The sequence below is a fragment of the Triticum urartu genome, chromosome 3A (assembly GCF_056163025.1).
Source record: "Triticum urartu cultivar PI428250 chromosome 3A, HENAU_Tu73, whole genome shotgun sequence".
NCBI classification, from domain to species: Eukaryota; Viridiplantae; Streptophyta; class Magnoliopsida; order Poales; family Poaceae; genus Triticum; species Triticum urartu.
Window position 1 is genome coordinate 455,010,384 of NC_141875.1, and position 26,861 is coordinate 455,037,244.

Here is a 26,861-nt window from a genome sequence, read left to right on the forward strand (position 1 = left end):
ATATCCAAACATAGGCTTCCAATATATCAATCTTTATGTCTCGACCATTTCGAGACTCCTCGTCATGTCCGTGATCACATCCAGGACTCCGAACAATCTTCGGTACATCAAAATGCATAAACTCATAATATAACTGTCATCGTAACCTTAAGCGTGCGGACCCTACGGGTTCGAGAACAATGTAGACATGACCGAGACATGTCTCCGGTCAATAACCAATAGCGGGACCTGGATGCCCATATTGGCTCCTACATATTCTACGAAGATCTTTATCGGTCAGACCGCATAACAACATACGTCGTTCCCTTTGCCATCGGTATGTTACTTGCCTGAGATTCGATCGTCGGTATTCCAATACCTATTTCAATCTCGTTGCCGGCAAGTCTCTTTACTCGTTCTGTAATACATCATCCCGCAACTAACTCATTTAGTTGCAATGCTTGCAAGGCTTAAGTGATGTGCATTACCGAGAGGGCCCAGAGATACCTCTCCGACAATCGGAGTGACAAATCCTAATCTCGAAATACGCCAACCCAACATGTACCTTTGGAGACACCTGTAGAGCTCCTTTATAATCACCCAGTTACGTTGTGACGTTTGGTAGCACAAAAAGTGTTCCTCCGGCAAACGGGAGTTGCATAATCTCATAGTCATAGGAACATGCATAAGTCATGAAGAAAGCAATAGCAACATACTAAACGATCGGGTGCTAAGCTAATGGAATGGGTCATGTCAATCACATCATTCTCCTAATGATGTGATCCCGTTAATCAAATAACAACTCTTTTGTTTATGGTTAGGAAACATAACCATCTTCGATTAACGAGCTAGTCAAGTAGAGGCATACTAGTGACACTTTGTTTGTCTATGTATTCACACAAGTATTATGTTTCCGGTTAATACAATTCTAGCATGAATAATAAACATTTATCATGATATAAGGAAATAAATAATAACTTTATTATTGCCTCTAGGGCATATTTCCTTCAAAACTCTCCCTCAACGTTTTGCTGGATCGGAACTCGAGGGACGTCACCGAGTTGAACGTGTGCAGAACTCGGAGGTGCCGTACGTTCGGTACTTGGATCGGTCGGATCGGGAAGACGTACGACTACTTCCTCTACGTTGTGTCAACACTTCCGTTGCCGGTCTACGAGGGTACGTAGACAACACTCTCCCCTCTCGTTGCTATGCATCACCATGATCTTGCGTGTGCGTAGGAAATTTTTTGAAATTACTACGTTCCCCAACTGTGGCATCCAAGCCTAGGTTTTATGCGTTGATGTTGTGCACGAGTAGAACACAAGTGTGTTGTGGGCGATATAAGTCATACTGCTTACCAGCATGTCATACTTTGGTTCGGCGGTATTGTTGGATGAAGCGGCCCGGACCGACATTACGCGTACGCTTACGCGGGACTGGTTCTACCGACGTGCTTTGCACACAGGTGGCTGGCGGGTGTCAGTTTCTCCAACTTTAGTTGAACCAAGTGTGGCTACGCCCGGTCCTTGCGAAGGTTAAAACAGCACCAACTTGACAAACTATCGTTGTGGTTTTGATGCGTAGGTAAGAACGGTTCTTGCTAAGCCCATAGCAGCCACATAAAACTTGCAACAACAAAGTAGGGGACGTCTAACTTGTTTTTGCAGGGCATGTTGTGATGTGATATGGTCAAGACATGATGCTAAATTTTATTGTATGAGATGATCATGTTTTTTAACCGAGTTATCGGCAACTGGCAGGAGCCATATGGTTGTCGCTTTATTGTATGCAATGCAATTGCGCTGTAATGCTTTACTTTATCACTAAGCGGTAGCGATAGTCGTGGAAGCATAAGATTGGCAAGACGACAATGATGCTACGATGGTGATCAAGGTGTCGCGCCAATGACGATGGTGATCATGAAGGTGCTTCGGAGATGGAGATCACAAGCACAAGATGATGATGGCCATATCATATCACTTATATTGATTCCATGTGATGTTTATCTTTTATGCATCTTATCTTGCTTTAATTGACGGTAGCATTATAAGATGATCCCTCACTAAATTATCAAAGTATAAGTGTTCTCCCTGAGTATGCACCGTTGCGAAAGTTCTTCGTGCTGAGACACCACGTGATGATCGGGTGTGATAGGCTCTACGTTCAAATACAACGGGTGCAAAATAGTTACACACGCGGAATACTCAGGTTTAACTTGACGAGCCTAGCATATAACAGATATGGCCTCGGAACACGAAGACCGAAAGGTCGAGCGTGAATCATATAGTAGATATGATCAACATATTGATGTTCACCATTGATACTACTCCATCTCACGTGATGATCGGACATGGTTTAATTGATTTGGATCACGTGATCACTTAGAGGATTAGAGGGATATCTTTCTAAGTGGGAGTTCTTAAGTAATATGATTAATTGAACTTAAATTTATCATGAACTTAGTACCTGATAGTATCTTGCTTGTCTATGTTTTATTGTAGATAGATGGCTCGTGCTGTTGTTCCGTTGAATTTTAATGCGTTCCTTGAGAAACCAAAGTTGAAAGATGATGGTAGCAATTACACGGACTGGGTCCGTAACTTGAGGATTATCCTCATTGCTGCACAGAAGAATTACGTCCTAGAAGCACCGCTAAGTGCCAAGCCTACTGCAGGAGTAACACCAGATGTTATGAATGTCTGACAGAGCAAAGCTGATGACTACTCAATAGTTCAGTGTGCCATGCTTTACGGCTTAGAACCGGGTCTTCAACGACGTTTTGAACATCATGGAGCATATGAGATGTTCCAGGAGTTGAAGTTAATATTTCAAGCAAATGCCCGGATTGAGAGATATGAAGTCTCCAATAAGTTCTATAGCTGCAAGATGGAGGAGAATAGTTCTGTCAGTGAACATATACTCAAAATGTCTGGGTATCATAATCACTTGACTCAACTGGGGGTTAATCTTCCTGTTGATAGTGTCATTGACAGAGTTCTTCAATCACTGCCACCAAGCTACAAAAGCTTCATGATGAACTATAATATGCAAGGGATGAATAAAACTATTCCTGAGCTCTTCGCGATGCTAAAAGCCGTGGAGGTAGAAATCAAGAAGGAGCATCAAGTGTTGATGGTCAATAAGACCACCAGTTTCAAGAAAAAAGGGTAAAGGGGAGAAGAAAGGGAACTTCAAGAAGAACAACAAACAAGTTGCTGCTCAGGAGGAGAAACCCAAGTCTGGACCTAAGCCTGAGACTGAGTGCTTCTACTGCAAGCAGACTGGTCACTGGAAGCGGAACTGCCCCAAGTATTTGGCGGATAAGAAGGATGGCAAAGTGAACAAAGGTATATGTGATATACATGTTATTGATGTGTACCTTACTAATGCTCGCCGTAGCACCTGGGTATTTGATACTGGTTCTGTTGCTAACATTTGCAACTGAAACAGGGGCTATGGATTAAGCGAAGATTGGCTAAGGACGAGGTGACGATGCGCGTGGGAAATGGTTCCAAAGTCGATGTGACCGCGGTCGGCACGCTACCTCTACATCTACCTTCGGGATTAGTATTAGACCTAAATAATTATTATTTGGTGCCAGCGTTGAGCATGAACATTATATCTGGATCTTGTTTCATGCGAGACGGTTATTCATTTAAATCAGAGAATAATGGTTGTTCTATTTATATGAGTAATATCTTTTATGGTCATGCACCCTTGAAGAGTGGTCTATTTTTGATGAATCTCGATAGTAGTGATACACATATTCATAATATTGAAATCAAAAGATGCAGAGTTGATAATGATAGTGCAACTTATTTGTGGCACTGTCGTTTAGGTCATATCGGTGTAAAGCGCATGAAGAAACTCCATACTGATGGACTTTTGGAACTACTTGATTATGAATCACTTGGTACTTGCGAACCGTGCCTCATGGGTAAGATGACTAAAACGTCGTTCTCCGGTACTATGGAGAGAGCAACGGATTTGTTGGAAATCATACATACAGATGTATGTGGTCCAATGAATGTTGAGGCTCGTGGCGGATATTGTTATTTTCTCACCTTCACAGATGATTTAAGCAGATATGGGTATATCTACTTAATGAAACATAAGTCTGAAATATTTGAAAAGTTCAAAGAATTTCAAAGTGAAGTTGAAAATCATCGTAACAAGAAAATAAAGTTTCTATGATCTGATCGTGGAGGAGAATATTTGAGTTACGAGTTTGGTCTACATTTGAAACAATGCAGAATAGTTTCGCAACTCACGCCACCCGGAACACCACAGCATAATGGTGTGTCCGAACATCGTAATCGTACTTTATTAAATATGGTGCGATCTATGATGTCTCTTACTGATTTACCGTTATCATTTTGGGGTTATGCTTTAGAGACGGCTGCATTCACGTTAAATAGGACACCATCGAAATCCGTTGAGACGACGTCTTATGAACTGTGGTTTGGCAAGAAACCAAAGTTGTCGTTCCTGAAAGTTTGGTGCTGCGATGCTTATGTGAAAAAGCTTCAACCTGATAAGCTCGAACCCAAATCGGAGAAATGTGTCTTCATAGGATACCCAAAGGAGACTGTTGGGTACACCTTCTATCACAGATCCGAAGGCAGAACTTTTGTTGCTAAATTCAGAGTTTTTCTAGAGAAGGAGTTTCTCTCGAAAGAAGTGAGTGGGAGAAAAGTAGAACTTGATGAGGTAACTGTACCTGCTCCCTTATTGGATAGTAGTACATCACAGAAACCAGTTTCTGTGACACCTACACCAATTAGTGATGAAGCTAATGATAATGATCATGAAACTTCAGATCAAGTTACTACCGAACCTCGTAGATCAACCAGAGTAAGATCCGCACCAGAGTGGTACGGTAATCCTGTTCTGGAAGTCATGCTACTAGATCATGATGAACCTACGAACTATGAAGAAGCGATGGTGAGCCCAGATTCCGCAAAATGGCTTGAAGCCATGAAATCTGAGATGGGATCCATGTATGAGAACAAAGTATGGACTTTGGTTGACTTGCCCAATGATCGGCAAGCAATTGAGAATAAATGGATCTTCAAGCAATTGAGCCCAGATTTCACAAGAGAACCAAACACATCAAGAGACGCTTCAATTCCATTCGGGATTTAGTCCAAGTGGGAGACATAGAAATTTGCAAGATACATACGGATCTGAATGTTGCAGACCCGCTGACTAAGCCTCTTCCATGAGCAAAACATGATCAGCACCAAGGCTCCATGAGTGTTAGAATCATTACTGTGTAATCTAGATTATTGACTCTAGTGCAAGTGGGAGATTAAAGGAAATATTCCCTAGAGGCAATAATAAAGTTATTATTTATTTCCTTATATCATGATAAATGTTTATTATTCATGCTAGAATTGTATTAACCGGAAACATAATACATGTGTGAATACATAGACAAAAACAGAGAGTCACTAGTATGCCTCTACTTGACTAGCTCGTTAATCAAAGATGGTTATGTTTCCTAAACATAGACATGAGTTGTTATTTGATTAACGGGATCACATCATTAGGAGAATGATGTGATTGAATTGACCCATTCCGTTAGCTTAGCACTTGATCATTTAGTTTGTTGCTATTGCTTTCTTCATAACTTATACATGTTCCTATGACTATGAGATTATGCAACTCCCGTTTACCGGAGGAACACTTTGTGTGTTACCAAACGTCACAATGTAACTGGGTGATCATAAAGGTGCTCTACAGGTGTCTCCGAAGGTACTTGTTGGGTTGGCGTATTTCGAGATTAGGATTTGTCACTCCGATTGTCGGAGAGGTATCTCAGGGCCCTCTCGGTAATACACATCACTCAAGCCTTGCAAGCATTGCAACTAATAAGTTAGTTGCAGGATGATGTATTACGAAACGAGTAAAGAGACTTGCCGGTAACGAGATTGAACTAGGTATTGAGATACCGACGATCGAATCTCGGGCAAGTAACATACCGATGACAAAGGGAACAACATATGTTGTTATGCGGTCTGACCGATAAAGATCTTCGTAGAATATTTAGGAGCCAATATGAGCATCCAGGTTCCGCTATTGGTTATTGACCGGAGACGTCTCTCGGTCATGTCTACATAGTTCTCGAACCCGTAGGGTCTGCACGCTTAAAGTTCGGTGACGATCGTAATTAGGGTTTTTGTGTTTTGATGTACCGAAGGTTGTTCGGAGTCCCGGATGTGATCACGGACATGACGAGGAGTCTCAAAATGGTCGAGACATAAAGATTGATATATTGGAAGCCTATATTTGGATATCGGAAACGTTCCGGGTGAAATCGGGATTTTACCGGAGTACCGGGGGGTTACCGGAACCTCCCGGGGGTTATTGGGCCTACATAGGCCATAAGGGAGAAGAGGAGGGCCGACCAGGGCAGGCCGCGCGCCCCCTCCTCCCCTAGTCCGAATAGGACAAGGAAGGGGGGCGGCGCCCCCCTTTCCTCTTTCTCCCTTCCTCCTTCCTTTTCCAACAAGGCAAGAGGGGGGAGTCCTACTCCCGGTTGGAGTAGGACTCCTCCAGGCGCACCCATAGGGCCGGCCGCACCTCCCCCTCTCCCTCCTTTATATACTGAGGCAAGGGGGCACCCCATGACACACAAGTTGATCCTCGTGATCGTTCCTTAGCCGTGTGCGGTGCCCCCTTCCACCATATTCCACCTCGGTCATATCGTAGCAGTGCTTAGGCGAAGCCCTGTGTCGGTAGAACATCATCACTGTCATCACGCCGTCGTGCTGACGAAACTCTTCCTCAACGTTTTGCTGGATCGGAACTCGAGGGACGTCACCGAGTTGAACGTGTGCAGAACTCGGAGGTGCCGTATGTTCGGTACTTGCATCGGTCGGATCGGGAAGACGTACGACTACTTCCTCTACGTTGTGTCAACACTTCCGTTGCCGGTCTACGAGGGTACGTAGACAACACTCTCCCCTCTCGTTGCTATGCATCACCATGATCTTGCGTGTGCGTAGGAATTTTTTTGAAATTACTATGTTCCGCAACAATTGTGAGTCACCATGACACGTTAAACCCTGCAGTATCAAAATATTTTTTTTTCCTTTTTTTGGCAGTGAGGGCTATCAAATTCTAATTCAATCCATAGCAGGGGAAACAGGTTCTGACAAAATTTAGAGATATCGTATTTTTGGTGGGTCTATCGTTCTTCTATAACTTTGAATGTAATTAAACATCTACTGAAGTTATGTACTGTACTTTCAATTTTCTTTTTTTTGTTTATGTCGTACTGGATACCGGAAACTAAAAGTTAGTATAGAAATATAGTCGAGAGAAACCCCTTAGAATTCTATTAAAAAAGGTCTTAAGTCTCAAGTTACATATTCCCTCCGTTCATAAATATAAGATGTTTTACATATTTTAATATAGACTAAAAAAGACCAAAATGAGTAAACAAATAATACGTCTATAAGGATTTGAATGAGACAAAAGTTAGAACAACTATAATAATAAATAGAGGTAGTATCTTCTAACATTTTTTGGTAAACGTTTGGGGTCAGGGCGCCGGCCGAACTCTCGACCGGTCGTCCACATAGCCAGCGCACACACGGGAAGATGGGTGGGACCACACACACCACTCGTGAGCAGCCTTATCCCCTCCAATTTCTTTCTCGTGGTAAAAAACATCGCCGGTCGTAGCAAAAAAAAAAAAAACAGCGGATGCAGCAAATCGTTGTCGTTGTTGTCGTGAGGCCGCAGCTCCGCCTGATGAATGTAGCGAAAAACTTCGCCGTTAGTAGCAAAATCCAACTATGGTTGAAACCTTCTTTTCATGGTCGTTTGAAGATTTCTGTGATGTCGGTTGAAGCTTTTTGTGATGCAGGTTGAAGCTTTTTGTGATGCAGGTTGAAGCTTGTCGCGACACCGGTTGAAGCTTTTCGTTGTGGTAGCGGTCGGTTCCAGCATCTGTTATCGCTGTTTGAAGCTTTTTTTGCATCGTTGTAGCTTCCCAAAACGCCGGTTGTAACATCGGGGGGTTGTCCCCCTTGAAGCATTTTGTTGTGGGTCCCTCCGATGGAGATCGTCGCCCATGGCCGAGGTTGCCGACGCGGTTGTAGCTCGCCGCGTAGCCAGTGCCAGCAAAAATCCAAGGCCGGTTGCAGCAAAAAACTATGCTATGGGGGAAGCAGGGGTGCGGGATGGAGCACGACTATGAGGGTGGCAGCCGGCGGCGAAGGCGCAGGATGGTGGAGCCTGCTAGGCGGCGACGGCGCGCGGCCATGGGATGGCCTGCGGCAGGATGCGCGCGACCACGAGAAAGAAATTGGAGGGACTAAGGTTGCTCACGAGTGGTGTGTGTGGTCCCACCCATCTTCACGTGTGTGCGCTGGCTGTGTGCACGACCGGCCGAGCGTTCGGCTGGCGCCCTGGCCCCAAACATTTACCAAAAAATGTTAGAAGATACTCCCTCTCTTTATTATTATAGTTGTTCTAACTTTTGTCTCATTCAAATCCACATAGATGTATTTTTGTTTACTCATTTTGGTCTTTTTTAGTCTATATTAAAATATTTAAAACATCTTATATTTATGAACGGAGGGAATATGTAACTAGAGACTTAAGACCTTTTTTAATAGAATTATAATGGGTTTCTCCTGACTATACTTCTATATTAACTTTTAGTTTCCGGTATACAGTACAACATAAACAAAAAAAGAAAATTGAAAGTACAGTACATAACTTCAGTAGATGTTTAATTACATTCAAAGATATAGAAGTAACGATAGACCCACCAAAAATCCAATATCTCCGAATTTTGCCAGAACCTGTTTCCCCTACTATGGATTCAATCAGAATTTGATAGCCCTCACTGCCAAAAAAAAGAAAAAATATTTTGATACCGCAGAGTTTAACGTGTCATGGTGACCCACAATCCACAATCCACAATCAGCCTTTGCGCGAGACATTGGCGAGAGGTGAGGGTGACCATTAGAGCAACTCTAGCAGACCCCGCATCCGGCCTCGACCCGCAAAATTGAAGGAAATATCATGAGTTATGTGGTTTGGTGACCGAATGTTGTATGGAGTCCCGGATGAGATCACGGACATGACGAGGAGTCTCGAAATGGTCGAGAGATAAAGATTCATATATTGGACGATGATATTCGGACACCGGAAGTGTTCCGGGGATACCGGGTGCATATCGGGTCACCAGAAGAGGTTTCCGACATCCCTCCGGCAACTACATGGGACTTAATGGGCCAAGAGAGAGACAGACCAGCCCCTAAGGGGCTGGTGCGCCCCTCCCATATGGGCTGGCCAAATTGGAGTAGAAAAGAGGAAGGATGGAAGGAAAAAGGGAATAGGATTCCTCCTCCCCCCTCTTCCCTTCCTACTCCGAATAGGAATAGGAAAGGGGGAGGCAAAATTGGGAGGACCCCAAGTAGGATTCCTCCTACTTGGGGTGTCCCCTTGGCTGCCTCTCCTTCCCTCCAACCTATATATATGAAGGGGGGCACCGCTAGAACACACACCAATAATTGTTAGCCGTGTGCGGCGCCCCCTTCACAGTTTACGCCTCCGGTTATATCTTCATAGTGCTTAGGCGAAGTCCTGCGCGGATCACTTCACCATCACCGTCACCACGCTGTCGTGATAATGGAACTCTCCCTCGACACTTTGTTGAATCAGGAGTTCGAGGGACGTCATCGAGCTGAACGTGTGCAGAACTCGGAGGTGCCGTACGTTCGGTGCTTGATCTGTCGGAACGAGAAGAAGTTCGACTACATCAACCGTGTTGTCTAACGCTTCCGCTTTCGGTCTACGAGGGTATGTAGACACACTCTCCCTCTCTCTTTGCTATGCATCTCCTAGATAGATCTTGCATGAGCATAGGATTTTTTTTGAAATTGCATACTACATTCCCCAACAGTGGCATCAGAGTCAGGTCTATGCGTAGATGATATGCACGAGTAGAACACAAAGAGTTGTGGGCAGTGATCGCCATACTGCTTACCACTAATGTCTTATTTTGATTTGGCGGTATTGTTGGATGAAGTGGCTCGGACCAACCTTACATGACACGTTCATGAGACCGGTTCCACCGACAGACATGCAACTAGTTTTGCATAAAGGTGGCTGGCGGGTGTCTGTTTCTCCAACTTTAATTGAATCGAATTTGACTGCGGCCGGTCCTTGTTGAAGGTTAAAACAACAAACTTGATAAATCACCGTTGTGGTTTTGATGCGTTCTTGCTAGAAGTCCGTAGCAGCCACGTAAATCTTGCAACAACAAAGTAGATGGTGTCTAACTTGTTTTTGCAGGGCATGTTGTGATGTGATATAATCAAGACATGATGTGATATACGTTATTGTATGAGATGATGATGTTTTGTAGAAGTTATTGGCAACTGGCAGGAGCCTTATGGTTGTCGCTTTATTGTATGAAATGCAAACACCATGCAATTGCTTTACTTTATCACTATGCGTTAGCGATAGTTGTAGAAGCAATAGTTGGCAAGATGACCACGACGCTATGATGGAGATCAAGGTGTTAAGTCGGTGACGATGGAGTTCATGACGGTGCTTTGGAGATGGAGATTAAAAGCACAAGATGATGATGGTCATATCATGTCACATATTTTGGGGGGACCACACGCACCACTCGTGAGCAACCTTATCCCCTCCAATTTCTTTCTCGTGGCCGCGCGCCGTCGCCGCCTAGCAGGCTCCACCATCCCGCGCCTTCGCCGCCGGCTGCCACCCTCACAGTCGTGCTCCATCCCGCACCCCTGCTTCCCACATAGCATCGTTTTTTGCTGCAACCGACCTTGGATTTTTGCTGGCATTGGCTACGCGGCGAGCTACAACCGCGTCGGCAACCTCGGCCATGGGCGACGATCTCCATCGGAGGGACCCACGACAAAATGCTTCAAGGGGGACAACCCCCCGATGTTACAACCGGTGTTCTGGGAAGCTACAACGATGCACAAAAAAGCTTCAAATAGCGACAACAGATGCTGGAACCAGCCGCTGCCACAACGAAAAGCTTCAACCAGTGTCGCAACAAGCTTCAACCTGCATCACAAAAAGCTTCAACCTGCATCACAAAAAGCTTCAACCGTCATCACAGAAATCTTCAACCGACCACGAAAAGAAGGTTTCAACCGTTGATAATAGAGATTCAACTGTAGTTGGATTTTGCTACTAACGGTGAAGTTTTTCGCTACATCCATCAGGCGGAGCTGCGACCTCACGATGACGGCGACAACGATTTGCTGCATCCGCTGTCTTTTTTTGCTATGATCGGCGATGTTTTTTTTTACGTCCATTCAGCGGCGGCGACAGACTGGCCGGCCGTCGTCGATGCAATTCCATGCAGGGAGCATCAATGGCGAGGGGCAACGGCAGAGCTATGACCGGAGCTACACCCATCGCTGCTGAGAGTTGAAACTGTAGGTGCAGTTGTTGCACTGGTCGAGGTGGTGACGAGATCGACCGATGAAGGTGGGCACCGGCGACGAGGACAACCGGGGAGGGTGGAGATCGGCGACGAGGACGGCCGCCGGTGGGGACATGCCGACGAGGGGTAGGGACCGGCGAAGAGACGGCCACTGGAGCAGAGGAGACGCGGCGCTGCACACCCGAGCGGGAGGAAGAAGACACTGGGGCGAGCTTGTGTTTTTCCACCGGATCTAATTGCTAATGCGGCCCACATCGAACAGCTGAGGCGCGCGTCCGGCCGAAACTTTTGGGTCGGTGCGCGCGGCGTCTATCGCTGCCCCATCTTTTTGTAGAAGTACAATCTTCATATTTTTTTAGTGTTGTGCAACTTGCCGTAGAGATGGATGTACCTAAGCCGATTGTCAAGCTCAACAACAAAGGAGTGGTTAGTATGATCAATGACACCCAAAAGAATTTATTATCCGTTGGACCTTCATTGAAGAGATCGAAAGGGGTGCCGAAGTCTAGACAAGATTGGTGCGGCTCTCGGCCAATGAGGCGACACACCTCCTAGGTAAGGAAGGAGTACATATTGAATTATGCAAATCATGGTTTTATGTCCCTCCGGAGTGTATTTTGAGCGCTGTATGACAGAGGTTTCGAACTTTTATGAATAAATGAAGCAAGCAATTTTCTTCTAAAAAAGAGAGTACAATTTGGAGGGACCTTTGGTCGTGTTTGTTAATACCGTTCGCTCGCTTTTCTCGAAGTGATAGAAGGGTTTTGGCTCTTGTACAGTAAGAAAATATCATGGTTTCAGTACCACTACATGACAAGAAATATAGTCTGTTTGGTGTGATCCATTAGTGTCATCTAGTGCACTATCCTGTTCCAGTCCTGGCCTCTGCCATACGACACACTTTTCATCATTAAACCCCGGTGCCAAGTGCTGAATGTTAGGTTGATCTCTATCCCGTTCAAACTCAACGGATCGAACGGGCCCTTGACTCACGCCCTGATCGAGGGCGCCCAACCAAACCATGGTTGGTGGGCCCCTGTGACCCGCGATATATAACAGAGGTGGGGGCCGGGACACGACTCACGAGGTTGAACACTGCCACCAACCCCATCGAATACTCCCTACCGATTTAGGATTATCGCGGTGCTCACGGGAAGCTCCACTACCACCGCCATCCACTCACTGCCATCACCGGCCACCGTCACCATGGCCGGCACCGGAAGTTTCTCGTCTGCACCAACAGAGGGTAAGTTTCCTGAAAATCCTACCCTACACGATCCCATGGATCTATCGCTGAACTGTTGACTGACCGGCATTGCGAAATATCTTACTCAATCGTCAGGGTCAATAATATCTTCTACGGGCCACATCGCTCCAGCGTGAAAAGTGAAAAGCGAAAGCTTAGCAGAAGAATTTACAAGAGTATATTTGGCTGCGCCGTCATGCATGCACTGATACACGTTCTTATCTGATCTCTCGTAGTTTCGTTCCGCGCAACTTGGCAAGCAGAGCAGGAGTAGTGGTATTTGACATGGATTTCCACCGTCGGTGAGTCCCCGTGCCCACCCTGGCTGCCGGCACCCGTTCGCACACCCGCTCTGCTCAGAATGGGGATGGTGGTTCGCTCTTCAGTAACCAGCATTCAGTCCTCATCATGCATGCATGCATGCTCTGGCAGTATAAACTCTGGTTATGTGTTACTTCAGAAAAAGTATGCAGAGAAGGACTGGGAAATTCGTAGCAATTGTAGAAAAAACAGCTATACACATCGGAAGCATTCAGTATATGTACATAGAGATACAGTGAAATCTCTAGCCCTACACATCAGAAGTTGGAAGCTAGACCTCCATTCTCCAAGGCTTAGGCCCCAACGGAATAGATTCCACATTACATGTGTATATACATACAGATTCAGTGACATTTCTAACCGTACACATTGGAACTTGGAATCTGGATCTCCATGGCTTTTACTAGATGCCAAGTGATCGATCTACAATACATGTTACACAGGGCCATTGCCTTGTCCTACGCACCGGACTCTAAGAAAGTAGTACTATGTATACAAAGAGATTCAGTGACACTTCCAACCCTACATTTTGGAACTCCGAAGCTGAGATCTCCAAGGCTTAGGGTAGGTGACAACGGATCTATCCACAGGCCACAATATATGCATGTTACTCCCTCCGTTTCTAAATATAAGTCTTTTTAAACATTTCAAATGAATTATAACATACGGATGTATGTAGATATATTTAGAGTGTAGATTCACTCATTTTGCTCCGTATATAGTTACTAGTTAAATTCTTTAAAAGACTTATATTTGGGAACGGAGGAGTACTTGGGGCCATCGCCCTGTCCTACGTACCGGACTCCATCGCGTCCAACGTGCGGCTCGTGTTTGCTCCTGTCTCACCCTGCCGAGGGACAACTGCGGTCGAGTCACTGTTGCTCATTTCAGTAGTGCGCCGCCTCCGGCTCTCCTCTTCCCTGTCGCTGATGTACCTAAAGTGTGCATGAGGCCAGAAACCTGCAGCCATTGCGTTGATTATGGTTGTTTGTTAGATCAAATTCAGCAAGCACACATTAGCTTGTATCGACAGAGAAAGCAACGGAAAGTGCAGTTTCAAAATTGCAAAAATTAAAATAAAGTTGGTGTAGTCTGTTTCCGGAATATAGTCAAACATACGGTTCTAGTCAACTTATTTTCCTTTAAGATCTAAGATTTGGTATTTGCGGAACACGATTATACAACATTTAGGGCCTTTTTAGTCACAAGATTCTGGAAAGATAGGCATACGAAAGACACATAAATAGAATACGAATCCATGTGGAAAGCAGAGGAGTTAAAAACACAATCTTGTAAACATGGAAGTTCAAGAGTAGGAAAAACAGGTGTACGAATAGTAATAAAGACAACCAAATTAAAATCAAATCACATAAAAAATATATAATTAGAATGTTATCATCCCGCTAAAGACCTTCATCTCGTACTTCATAGGTATAAACTCTAAGAAGAGATCCAATAAATTGTAAAATTAGTGTGTTTTTCTTTAAAGCGGACATCGAAAGACATTTTCTCCATTTCACTGAACCAGGAGGTTTGCTTTAGTAATCTTTTTCTACAACATGTTGCTGTTATGTGCCACTTGATTTTTTTGAAGGAAGAGAAAAGAAAACTAAATAAGCATATCAACATATTTCTTGTGCATCATCCGTTCCATTTCTTGTGCAACAAGTGACTTATTTAGTACCCATGGCTTCATGGGATATTTCCCCCCGTGTATTTGTCTTCTAACATTTTTTTATTAGGTTGATTCTCCAACATATTTATGTTGCATACAGGACAAGGTAATGTCATTTCTCCCTTATCTTGTGTTTTTAGGTGTTACTTGATTCTTTTGTAAAAACTATTTCTTGAATAAACATCATTGAAGTTTATTTCCCTCGTGGGTAGCTGTCCATAAACAAATATTTTTTATTGAATTTCATCAACATATGCCCTACACCTAATTTGTTGTGGACTTTGATAACCAGCGAACATCAGATTTTCAAGCATGGCAAAACAAACATTTTTTTATGACAATTTATGTTGTGAGGATGATAATTTCTTTTATCAAGCATTTTTTGTTAACATTTCCCTTTGTTTTAGAATCGTGCAATAATTTTCCTATATGCATGGATCCGTTGTGGGATGTCTTAAAGGGCAGCTAGCATATTCCTAGTGTTCATTGTACTTAATTGCTCATATTAGGTACAAGTGTTACTCTTCTATTTTGATGTGTCTCAAATTCTTAAAAGACGTGTCTCAAATTTTCCGGCTAAAAAAAGATGTGTCTCAAACAAATACATCGAATCTAACGGTATGGAGTATAATCAGCTTGACTATTGTGGCTCAAATTTTTAAGTGTTTTTACTACTACTTTAGTGACACTAATTGAGATTAGTTAGTATGGACTAATTAGACGGCATCACAGACAATGGTGAGGTCTACGAGGGGCACTCCAGCTACTCCCTCCGTCCCATATGTAAGACGTTTTTTGACACTAGTACTTGGCACCTGATTGGGGAGTCACTTGTGGACCTCGCCCCAGTCCATTTGTGATGCCACCAGCGGGATTTCAAAACTCACATACACATGTCCATTTTCCCTTCCGCCCTTTATGTTTGCCTTTCATTATAAAGCTCCAAATTGTCTGCATGATGGCTTCTCTTGCTCTATTTCAACTCGATCATCCGTGGCCTCATTTGACAAACCAATATTCCATGCAACACGATGATTGGTTCTATTGCTTTGTCTGGATGTCAAATGCTCACCCATGAATCCAACATGGTGATGACAAATGATCACCATGCGAAGTAGACTAAGTTGTCATTTTTAATAAATGGTACATTTTCAAAGGGTCAATGATGTAGAAGAATGGTGATATCGGTGAAGATGTGAACCATCAAATTAAAGTCGGATGGACGAAGTGTTGTCAAGCTTCAGTCATCCTTTGTGACAAGAGTCCAACAAACTAAAAGATAGGTTCTATAGGACGTTGATTCGACTTGCGATGTTGTATCACGCATAATGTTGGCCAACTAAGAGGCGACATGTTCAACAGTTAAGTGTAACAAAGATCCACATGCTGAGATGGATATGTGGCCACGCAAGAAATGATCAGGCCTGGAATGATGATATACACGATAGAGTTGGGGTAGCACTAATTGAAGAGAATCTTGTACAACATCGTCTGAGATGATTTGGACGTATACAATGCAGCTCTCCAGAAGCTCCGTGTGTAGTAGAAGATTAAAGCTTGCTGATAATGTCAAAAGTGGTCGGGGTAGAACAAACTTGACATGAGGGGAGTTCGTAAAGAGACATAATGTCACCAAAGAACTAGCCATGGACAGGGGATAGCTATCCACGTGCCAGAACCATTACTAGGTTTCATGATCTTAATTGTTTCAGCTCTAGACTACCCTAATTTATTTGGACTGGAATACTTTATTGTTGTTGTTGTTGTTGTTGTTGTACTTTTTAATCTCCACTGTTGATTTACATAGAGATTTTTAAATCCTTATAGAGAAGGTGTACCAAAGTATACTACTTCAACTAAACAAGAAATCTTACGATGCTCCCAAATTATTAAGGGTTGTCTATTAATATTGATCTAATTGCTAGGAACTTTTTTCTTTGATAAGGAGGCTACAACCCTCTAATGGCTAGGATGGTGTACTACTTTGTAGAAGGTAAGAGGTAACTTTGGCTATGGCTAAATAAGTTTATTGCACACTTGTGCCGAGTGCAAGAAATATATTCGTTAAACATATTGTGTCAATGAAGGTATACAAAAGACTCATTGAGCAACAGTACAAATATTAGATCAAAACATTTCACCCAAATTTAAGCCATAATTTTTTATGAACTATTTCAATGGCACGAACTTGTAAATAGCTAGACAAAATGATAAATTTGGACTACATACAACACTTGATTAGAAATATAAGATAGATATGCAATTTTAAAGTTTAAGATGCTTATTAAACGTGCATATGTTAGATTACTTGGTATGGCTAAGCAATCAAGCATGACAATTGTGGACAGAATGCATCTCTTCAGACCAATTAACTGGAACGTCATCAAGATTCCATTGTGATCAATTGTCAGATTGTTACCAATTGTTATGGAAGGATGGTGGGGCAAGGTGGAGCCTCTTTAAAAAGCTCAACTAAATGAATGAATAGTACTGTCAACGTAATTATTTTTCTTCTTCTTATTTTTCTGTTCATTCTTCACTTTTTCTATGCACCAAAGAGGGCCTTAACATGTAACTGAAAGTCCTCAGTCCTGATATGAAATACTCCAGATGCACCAAGAGTCCAGAAGAAGTATACCTTTGTCATCAGAGGGTGGTGGAAAGAACTGCAGGTAGCAAACAGACGCAATCACCATTCCTTCACGGACATGACAAACCTCGTCAGCACCGAAGAGAGTTTGGATATTTCCCGCAAAAACATGAATAGAAAAAAAAAGAGTTCAGAGATAACAAAGCATAGGCGCGAGCTTCTGACCAAGGATGCCGCCGGCGAAGACGTCCTGCCAATGGTGCCAGTAGTCATCTACCCGCGAGATGGCGATGACAGCGGCGACGAGGAGAGGCAGGATGACGACGCACAGCTTGGCGACGTGTCCTCGTCGGTCGAAGACGGTGATCTTCCCGGCGAGGTACCACGACAGGAAGCCCAGGCCGGCGAAAGACCCTGCGCCACGGCACGACGAAAAGCTTATTAGGCATCGAGCACATAGTACACAGTACACGTAGATTGTTGCTGCTATCGCTTTGTGACAGTAACAGTGCAACTGAATCTAGTAAAGTGAGTGGCATCTTACAGGAAGAGTGGCCACTTGGGAAGCTCTTGTGGCCTTCTTTGATCACGCTGGCGTCGCCGTGGCATATGACTGCTGTGGTGATGTTGTCGTACACCTGGGCAACAAGGGGACCAGTCTAAGTTTGGGTGCAAGATAAAATTCAGAGAAATCCGAGCGAGTGTCATTACAGCGATTCCGTCAGGGAAGCAGCGCCAGAAGAAGTTGGGGCGCGGACGGCCCACGGCGTTCTTGATCGCATCCGTCAGGACGCCGGTGATCAGCACAGAGAACAGAATACCTGCTTGTTCAATTGAGGCGCATCAGAACGAGACTTGTTTTTCCTGAGCACTGCATTTTCATTAACAACTTGAGGAAAACTACATAAACAAAGTACCAATTGTAGCATGGTGCAAATCATACGCATTCCGCCTCCAGATGTAGATGGCGATAAAGATGAGCATAGGTGCAATGACAGCAACGATCTGCGTGAAAAGACCTCAAATTTCAAACTCAGGAGATATACGCTTCCAAATTTAAATGTGGGAGGGTCGCACGCACCGGCACGGCCCAGACCGGGACGGTGTTGCTCTTCAACGGGTATCTGAGGTCCGCGATCATGCCTTCGCCGACGAAGCGGTGGAACGGCTCGATGGCGTTGAGGACGCATTCCATGGCGATCAGAAGGAGCAGCGCAACCCAGTCGTAGGCGTGCGACCTCGCGATCCTGACGCCATGCGACTGCATCGTGGCGAAGGGGAATGTGCACGCCGGAGCATTGGTACACGCCGGCGCCTGCATCTCAGCCTCTCCTCTGTCTATGTGGATCTATCTAACACTCCTTATCCGTTCCAATGAATGCAGGAGGAGAGACAGTGATGTTAGCGCATTTGCTCTCGACCCCGGACTCTTCCGTTTTCTTTTATTCCGTTGTGGGGCGGCGCGTCAGCCCTTGTTTTATAGCACACAGAATGGAGGACTTGAAGACGACTGGCAGTTGCGAGGGAAATTTCGAAATCGGCTATGCAGTACAGTATTTTTTGGTAGACCCCAAGATTTAAATGACTGACCGGGAATCTGCACGGAGTTGACTGACTTGCGGCACCGCGTATGGACAGCGACTGCAAACCGCGTTCTACGCGGTACCCACTAGGTCCACCACCCAGTTATATATGCTTGCATTTCTGTGCAATGGCAGTGGCAGAATCAATCGTGCTCTCAGGTCCTTGAAAAATTTGTCATCAGTGCTAGCTGACCTGTACCCGCGGATCTGAGAAACTACTCCTAGTACCAATTCCAGCTTCAGAAGCAACCAGCGATTTAGAAACGAAAACTGAAGAAACAATTAGTACCAATTCTACACATCACTGCCAGCGGACCTGAGAAAATACTAAAATCATCTTCAGCAGTGCCCGCGGATCTGAGAAACAATTAGTACCAATTACAGTTTGAGAAGCAACCATCTTCAGTTCCCGCGGATCTAAGAAACAACCTATACTAATCGCAATTTGAGAAGCAACCATCACTTTTGACAAAACTTAATCTTCACCTTCATAGGCCGTCAACCTTCAAAGGTCAGGCCAAAGGAACAAAAACTACTCAAGAGTACTAAATATTTCGAATGTTAGATTTGTGGGCTTTACCCTTCCCGAAGGAAAGGAGCCCTTTCAGAAATTCTCAGTGGCCCCGGAGGGCCAAAGAGGGGGTTTGGAAATAGTTTTCAACCAGCAATTGACGCGCCTCGGTATAACCTCACTAGCTGCGTCATTGCCCCAAGCGCAAAGATGCCTTTTCCAGGCCGCCCATCGCCCCATCTTATACCCGGCCACCCCTCGCGCTCCTTCCTCCACAACCGATGTGGGACAAAACTAACGCAACGCTGCCCCTGCACAGAGCAAAACAGACCGACTCAATGAATTATTAGGAGCGGGCGGGCCAGATATCCTTGCTGGGCCGTGCCTTCCCCTGGCCCATGCAAACCCGGGAGCCCAGCAGCCAGGTGATCCAGAGTCTCTGTACGCTCGGCTTCTCTGCTTCTTTCTTCTTCCTCCTCCCGCAAGCCGACCTACGCCTCTGTACGCTCGGCGAGCCCGAGAAAAGTGCGGGATGAAGACGAGGTCGCAGACCACCCCGAAGCCCCTCAATACGGTGCGGCTGCCCCCCGTAGAGAGCCCCCGCACGAGGTCGAGGCCGAAGCCGAAGCCGGAGACGCGGAAGAAGGGGACCCTCGGCGACCTCCGCCGCCCCAAGAAGCCCCCAACCGCCTTCTTCTATTTTATGTATGTCCAATTCTTCATCTGTGTTTAATCTCGTGTCTGCTTACTGGCGACTGCTCTGCTGAGAAGCAATTGGGATGCGGTATTAGGGGTTTCTCTGGCTTCTCGGCTGGGCTGTTCGCTCGCAACCTCGGGCTAGTTAGGATATTACACCTCTTCGGATGTGCGGCAGTTCTGTTGAGAAACTTTGAATCGGTGCGTGCCTTAGTGGTGGTGTTCTGGTGCAGAGAGCTCTAGTGAGCCCCCATGTCCTGGTAATAAGGTACTACTATTCTGAAGATGTTTCATCTCAGTCTAGCAGTCAGAGGTGCATTTGTTTGTTCTCTAATCGATGGGTGCAGCGTTGTTCGGACCTAGTATCTTATTTTGTCAATTCGAACTGTTTTCAGCTTATCTGAAAACCGGAACAGTTAATAATCACTGATATATAAACAAAAAATGTACTATGTGCTGTTGACTTACCCCAATGTTGATGTTCCAAAATGCTTTAAGTACTGATAAAGAACAACTGCTCCTCGCAAGTAAAGAATAACTGCAATAGGACATTATCGCTGCACCATATAAACGTTTTCTGCTTCATCCAGTCATCATCTTTGAACATATTGATTGCTTATCCTTTGGGTTCTTCACATGGCTTTAGGTGTAACACAAATACCAAACATCCTTCCTGCTGTCCTGGTGTTGAACATTTAATCTATCGTGGACACAATGACTACAGAGATAAATAATTCATTCCTCTGTCCATCGTAGACTGTTAACCAGGGCACCAGGCTAAAATGATGAAATTGCTGTACATATGATCCATGCTTTTCGAGTCGAACGACTAGTCGTTGACTAGTCGAGGAGTCGTAACTGCAAGGTCGACTCGACTAATTGGCTGAGTCGAGCGACTCAATCGACTAGTCGTTGACTAGTCTAAGAGTCGTAACTGCAAGGTCGACTCAACATGTCGACTCGACTAATTGGCTGAGTCGAGTGACTCAATCGACTAGTCTAGGTTTATGAGTCGAACGACTAGAAGTTGGCCCAGCCTGTCATTTTTTTTTCTATTTGCTTGCCCAATCCCCCCGTGAAACCTAGATCGCCCCAGTTTTCCCCTGACCCAAACCTATACTGGCTTACGCGAGCCTCTCCCTTGGCCACAGCCGCCACCCCACAATCCTGCCGGCCGGCGCCGCGGCAAGCTGGTCTGCTCCTCCCCTGGTTGCTGCTGCTGGTGGTGGTCTGCTCCTCCCCTGGTAACTCATGTCGACTATGAGTCTTGACTAGTCACAACTAGTCAAGAGTTGCTAACCCAAAACGACTCGTCGAATCGAAAACCTTGATACGATCTTGAATGTACGATTTGCATCCGACACTGAAATCAAATAGTGGAACAATGCTTTCAGCTTATCAGTAGCACCGGAACGGTTAACTCATGCTTTCAGCGTTGTTCGGACCTAGTATGCTTTTTTGTCAATTCGAACTGTTTTCAGCTTATCAGTAGCACCGGAACGGTTAATAATCACTGATGTATGAACAAAAATGTACTATGTGCTGTTGACTTACCCCAATGTTGATGTTCCAAAATGCTTTAAGTGCTGATAAAGAATAACTGCTCCTCGCAAGTAAAGAATAGCTGCAATAGGACATTGTCGCTGCACCATATAAACGTTTTCTGCTTCATCCAGTCATCATCTTTGAACATATTGATTGCTTATCCTTTGGGTTCTTCACATGGCTTTAGGTGTAACACAAATACCAAACTTCCTTCCTGCTGTCCTGGTGTTGAACATTAATCTATCATGAACGTAATGACTGCAGAGATAATTCCTCTGTCCATCGTAGACTGTTAACCAGGGCACCAGGCTAAAACAATCAAATAAATAACGAAACTGCTGTACATACGATCTTGAATTACGATTTGCATCCCACACTGAAATCAAATGGTGGAACAATGCTGATAGACTGGCATCGGACGGTGGCTGGAGTGCATCGGACATAAATCTTACATGGATGTGTCGTACGCATAGCAACGGTCAACAAATAATGCAAACATGCGATGTATGTTGCCAAACGCCTATCTCTGTCCCTGTGCGACTCATAGCTTGCATGCCTCAGTACATGTCTGATTTCACAGCACTCCTTATGTTTCACGTTTGTGTATTTAAATTGTTTAATTAATTGTCTAATTAGAAATATCTGTAGGCAAACATAGGCTTTTTTTCCCTAGAACCTAGTTGATTTCCATGGGCATCAAGAAAGAATCCTGTGTTCCAAATGGGGCCTTAATGTTCTCTTTATTTATATGATCATTTCATTGCCCTGGTTAAGATGTTTCATCGCTTGCACTGAACCAATTTTACTGAAGCTGGTATATTCTCTTGAAGGGAGGATTTCCGGAAAACGTTTCAGGAAGAAAATCCAAGTGTAAAAGCAATGCAGGATGTAAGTTTCCATCATTTAAATTTGAAGCTTGAGGTTGGCTTTCTTAGTCTTGTAATGTAATATACCTTTCACTGCAGGTAGGGAAGGCATGTGGTGAGAAATGGAATAAAATGGCATTTGAGGTTGGTATTTTCCTTCCAATAGCCTGATGATGTCTGTGTTGCATTAGGTTGCTGTCTGGTACTATAATATGGTTGATAGGAATATATGTAGTGGAGATGTCGTTTGGTTTCTTTGATGATTCACTTATTTCCGTTTTGTTATTGGAAATCAATAGAAGCTTCTTTGTCCAATCATGAAATGCAAAACCTTGCCTTGATATTTTATTCAGCAAGATCCAAATTTCGCAATGAAAATACCGTCCTTTTCCGCCTGTCCCTTGTACCTTGCCGATGTGCCTAGTAGCTAGATCAAGTTCATTGCTTATCCCAATCCAGAGAAACAGCTGAAGGGATGCACTGACACAGGTTGTAGGTTTAACAGTGGAAGTTTCATGACCTGTATACTCAGAATTAATTTTGTAGGATGTAAGCTAAGTTTCTTATTGATGATGGTACACTATTGCACATTTACTATCATTTACATGTTGGTTAGTAGGTTTATTGTTTCTATTTAGCTGGCTACACTAAAAAAAATTGAAGTCCCTACCTGTAGACAGTTCTACACATATGAATCCACTTAACATTGATGATGATAATGACCCATCTTTGCTATACCGGTCATATTATTGTGAAATTTCTCATTTAGGAAATGTAATTTGGCACATAATTATTTAGCAGTTATGTCTTCCCATTGACTTGTGTAAGACCACATTACATAATTTGGTGGAGTTATAAAACCGTCTTCTAACTGTAAAAGATCCATTCAAAAGTATGCTTACAAAAGGAAACTATGTTGCCAAAACTGCTAGACAATACATTATGTTGTATTCTACTGATGTTAACATTTTCACCTTGTTCTTCGCACCAGGAAAAGGTGAAGTATTATGATCTAGCTACCGAGAGGCGTGCTGAGTTTGAGAAGGCGATGGCTCAATATAACAAGAAAAAGGTGTTTGTTGTACATGTATGTGCATATTTTATCCTATTTCTCACTCATCTGATCATTTTTTGTCCTACTTCATGTAGATAAATGGTGAATTGTCCGAAGAATCAGAGTAGAAGTGAACATTGGGTTCTGTTGATGCCACAAGTTAACTGGATGAATCATTCAATTGTATATTACATGCCTGAGCATTGTATGAGTTCTATTATCTATAGATGGCTAGAATTCTATACACCGAAATGTAACGTCAGTGTTACAATGACTCACTTCAGTCTCATATTGGCGCTATTCACCCGAACGGCCGAACTAATGTGTTGTGGGCAGTACGTTTACTGTTTCCGAGTGACATTTCAATAGCTGTAAATTTTAATCATAACTCGTACACATTAATTAAACAGGGGGCTTGTTAACCTACTGCTTGACAACTAAACTAAAAGTACTATGAGTGTGAAAATATCAACAATGACTCCGTGGCCCAATGGATAAGGCGCTGGTCTACGAAGCCAGAGATTCTGGGTTCGATCCCCAGCGGAGTCGTTTTTATCTCTCAATACAGTTTTTTTGGTTCCAATTTAGTATTCTGGTGCAGTTTCGTTTCTAAAAAAAATTCAAACACAAAGTTTTTATCTCTCAATGCAGTTTTTTTGGTTCCAATTTTGTATTCTGATGCAGTTTCGTTCCTAAAAAAAATTCAAACACAAAGTTTTATTTATGCCATTGCCATCTACTATATGATGGCGCTTAACCTTTCGGTTGAGGCAGTTTTTTTCGTTCCAATTTTGTATTTTTGGGTGCAATTTCGTTCCCCAGCGGAGTCGCTTTTATCTCTCAATACAGTTTTTTTTGTTCCAATTTTGTATTCTGGTGCAGTTTCGTTCCTAAAAAAAATTCAAACACAAAGTTTTTATCTCTCAATGCAGTTTTTTTGGTTCCAATTTTGTATTCTGGTGCAGTTTCGTTCCTAAAAAAAATTCAAACACAAAGTTTTATTTATGCCATTGCCATCTACTATATGATGGCGCTTAACCTTTCGGTTGAGGCAGTTTTTTTCGTTCCAATTTTGTATTCTGGTGCAGTTTCGTTCCTAAAAAAAATTCAAACACAAAGTTTTTATCTCTCAATGCAGTTTTTTTGGTTCCAATTTTGTATTCTGATGCAGTTTCGTTCCTAAAAAAAATTCAAACACAAAGTTTTATTTATGCCATTGCCATCTACTATATGATGGCGCTTAACCTTTCGGTTGAAGCAGTTTTTTTCGTTCCAATTTTGTATTTTTGGGTGCAATTTCGTTCCCCAGCGGAGTCGCTTTTATCTCTCAATACAGTTTTTTTGTTTTCAATTTTGTATTCTGGTGCAGTTTCGTTCTTAAAAAAAATTCAAACACAAAGTTTTATCTCTCAATGCAGTTTTTTTGGTTCCAATTTTGTATTCTGGTGCAGTTTCGTTCCTAAAAAAAATTCAAACACAAAGTTTTATTTATGCCATTGCCATCTACTATATGATGGCGCTTAACCTTTCGGTTGAGGCAGTTTTTTTCGTTCCAATTTTGTATTTTGGATGCAATTTCGTTCCCCAGCGGAGTCGTTTTTATCTCTCAATGCAGTTTTTTGGTTCCAATTTTGTATACAGTTTTTTTCGTTCCAATTTTGTATTCTGGTGCAGTTTCGTTCCTAAAAATAAATTCAAACACAAAGTTTTTATCTCTCAATGCAGTTTTTTTGGTTCCAATTTTGTATTCTGGTGCAGTTTCGTTCCTAAAAAAAATTCAAACACAAAGTTTTATTTATGCCATTGCCATCTACTATATGATGGCGCTTAACCTTTCGGTTGAGGCAGTTTTTTTCGTTCCAATTTTGTATTTTGGGTGCAATTTCGTTCCCCAGCGGAGTCGTTTTTATCTCTCAATGCAGTTTTTTGGTTCCAATTTTGTATACAGTTTTTTTCGTTCCAATTTTGTATTCTGGTGCAGTTTCGTTCCTAAAAATAAATTCAAACACAAAGTTTTTATCTCTCAATGCAGTTTTTTTGGTTCCAATTTTGTATTCTGGTGCAGTTTCGTTCCTAAAAAAAATTCAAACACAAAGTTTTATTTATGCCATTGCCATCTACTATATGATGGCGCTTAACCTTTCGGTTGAGGCAGTTTTTTTCGTTCCAATTTTGTATTTTGGGTGCAGTTTCGTTCCTAAAAAAATTCAAACACAAAGTTTTATTTATGTCATTGTCATCTACTATATGATGGCGCTTAACCTTTCGGTTGAGGCAGTTTTTTTCGTTCCAATTTTGTATTTTGGGTGCAGTTTCGTTCCTAAAAAAATTCAAACACAAAGTTTTATTTATGCCATTGCCATCTACTATATGATGGCGCTTAACCTTTCGGTTGAGGTTATGAATAAGATCGACGCTCACTGAAGAAAAAAATACAAGGTTAATTGAGATCAAGTGCGCAAATCAAAAACTTCACCGTGGCCTTGTTGTCATCAATCTGTAATAGTTCGTTTCTTCCCTTCGTAGTCGTTGGCTTTGGGGAGAGCGGCTCACCACCGTCAAACCTAGGGTTGGTTTGGGAAACCCTTGCAACCTACACAACTGAGACATCAAATACAAAGTTTTATTTATGCCATTGCCATCTACTATATGACGATGCTTAACCTTCCGGTTGAGGTTATGAATAAAATCGACGCTCGCTGAAGAAAAAGTACAAGGTTAATTGAGATCAAATGCGGAAATCAAAAATTTTACGGTGGCCTTGTTGTCATCAATCTGTAATAGTTCGTTTATGCCCTTCGTAGTCGTTGGCTTTGGAGAGAGCGGCTCACCACCGTCAAACCTAGGGTTGGCTTGGGGAACCCTTGCGACCTACACGACCGAGACATCAAATACAAAGTTTTATTTATGCTATTGCCATCTAGTATATGACGATGCTTAACATTCCGGTTGAGGTTATGATTAAGATTGACGCACGGAAGGAAAAATGCAAGGTTAATTGGAGTCGTTTTTCTCTCTCAATCCAGTTTTTCGTTCCAATTTTGTATTCTGGGTGCAGTTTCGTTCCTAAATAAATTCAAACACAAAGTTTTATTTATGCCATTGCCATCTACTATATGATGGCGCTTAACCTTTCGGTTGAGGTTATGAATAAGATCGACGCTCACTGAAGAAAAAATACAAGGTTAATTGAGATCAAGTGCGCAAATCAAAAACTTCACGGTGGCCTTGTTGTCATCAATCTGTAATAGTTCGTTTCTGCCCTTCGTAGTCGTTGGCTTTGGGGAGAGCGGCTCACCACTGTCAAACCTAGGGTTGGCTTGGGGAACCCTTGCAA

General features: G+C 43.3%; 2 protein-coding genes and 2 non-coding genes across 6 annotated transcripts; 2 read left to right on the plus strand and 2 right to left on the minus strand.

The window, feature by feature from the left end:
• Nucleotides 1-12,861: 12,861 nt before the first annotated feature.
• On the minus strand, nucleotides 12,862-18,732 carry LOC125544415 (lipid phosphate phosphatase 2). 3 transcript variants are annotated; one of them, XM_087547342.1, is made up of 8 exons: nucleotides 18,351-18,732; nucleotides 18,187-18,274; nucleotides 17,981-18,090; nucleotides 17,814-17,907; nucleotides 17,495-17,683; nucleotides 17,318-17,377; nucleotides 13,803-13,964; nucleotides 12,862-13,108 (listed from the first exon to the last, which is right to left on the minus strand). In XM_087547342.1, exons 1-8 carry the CDS (start codon nucleotides 18,588-18,590, stop codon nucleotides 13,080-13,082), a joined length of 972 nt encoding a protein of 323 aa, XP_087403468.1. In that variant the 5' UTR covers nucleotides 18,591-18,732; the 3' UTR covers nucleotides 12,862-13,079. The 3 variants fall into 3 exon arrangements, with proteins under 3 accessions (XP_087403468.1, XP_048564063.1, XP_087403469.1); XM_048708106.2 differs by lacking the exon at nucleotides 12,862-13,108 and adding an exon at nucleotides 13,182-13,584; XM_087547343.1 differs by lacking the exon at nucleotides 12,862-13,108 and having other exon boundaries at nucleotides 13,182-13,964; nucleotides 18,351-18,731.
• Nucleotides 18,733-19,424: 692 nt separating this feature from the next.
• LOC125549792 (U4 spliceosomal RNA) lies at nucleotides 19,425-19,575 on the minus strand. Its single transcript, XR_007301511.1, has one exon. It is a non-coding gene; the product is annotated as a U4 spliceosomal RNA (small nuclear RNA).
• A 73-nt stretch (nucleotides 19,576-19,648) lies between these two features.
• Nucleotides 19,649-23,846, plus strand: LOC125544416 (HMG-box (high mobility group) DNA-binding family protein). Its single transcript, XM_048708107.2, has 5 exons — nucleotides 19,649-20,068; nucleotides 22,435-22,492; nucleotides 22,570-22,614; nucleotides 23,462-23,542; nucleotides 23,620-23,846. The coding sequence occupies exons 1-5, from the start codon at nucleotides 19,896-19,898 to the stop codon at nucleotides 23,650-23,652; spliced, it is 390 nt and encodes a 129-aa protein (XP_048564064.1). The 5' UTR covers nucleotides 19,649-19,895; the 3' UTR covers nucleotides 23,653-23,846.
• A 154-nt stretch (nucleotides 23,847-24,000) lies between these two features.
• On the plus strand, nucleotides 24,001-24,073 carry TRNAR-ACG (transfer RNA arginine (anticodon ACG)). Its single transcript has one exon. It is a non-coding gene; the product is annotated as a tRNA-Arg (tRNA).
• The last annotated feature ends 2,788 nt before the right edge of the window (nucleotides 24,074-26,861 follow it).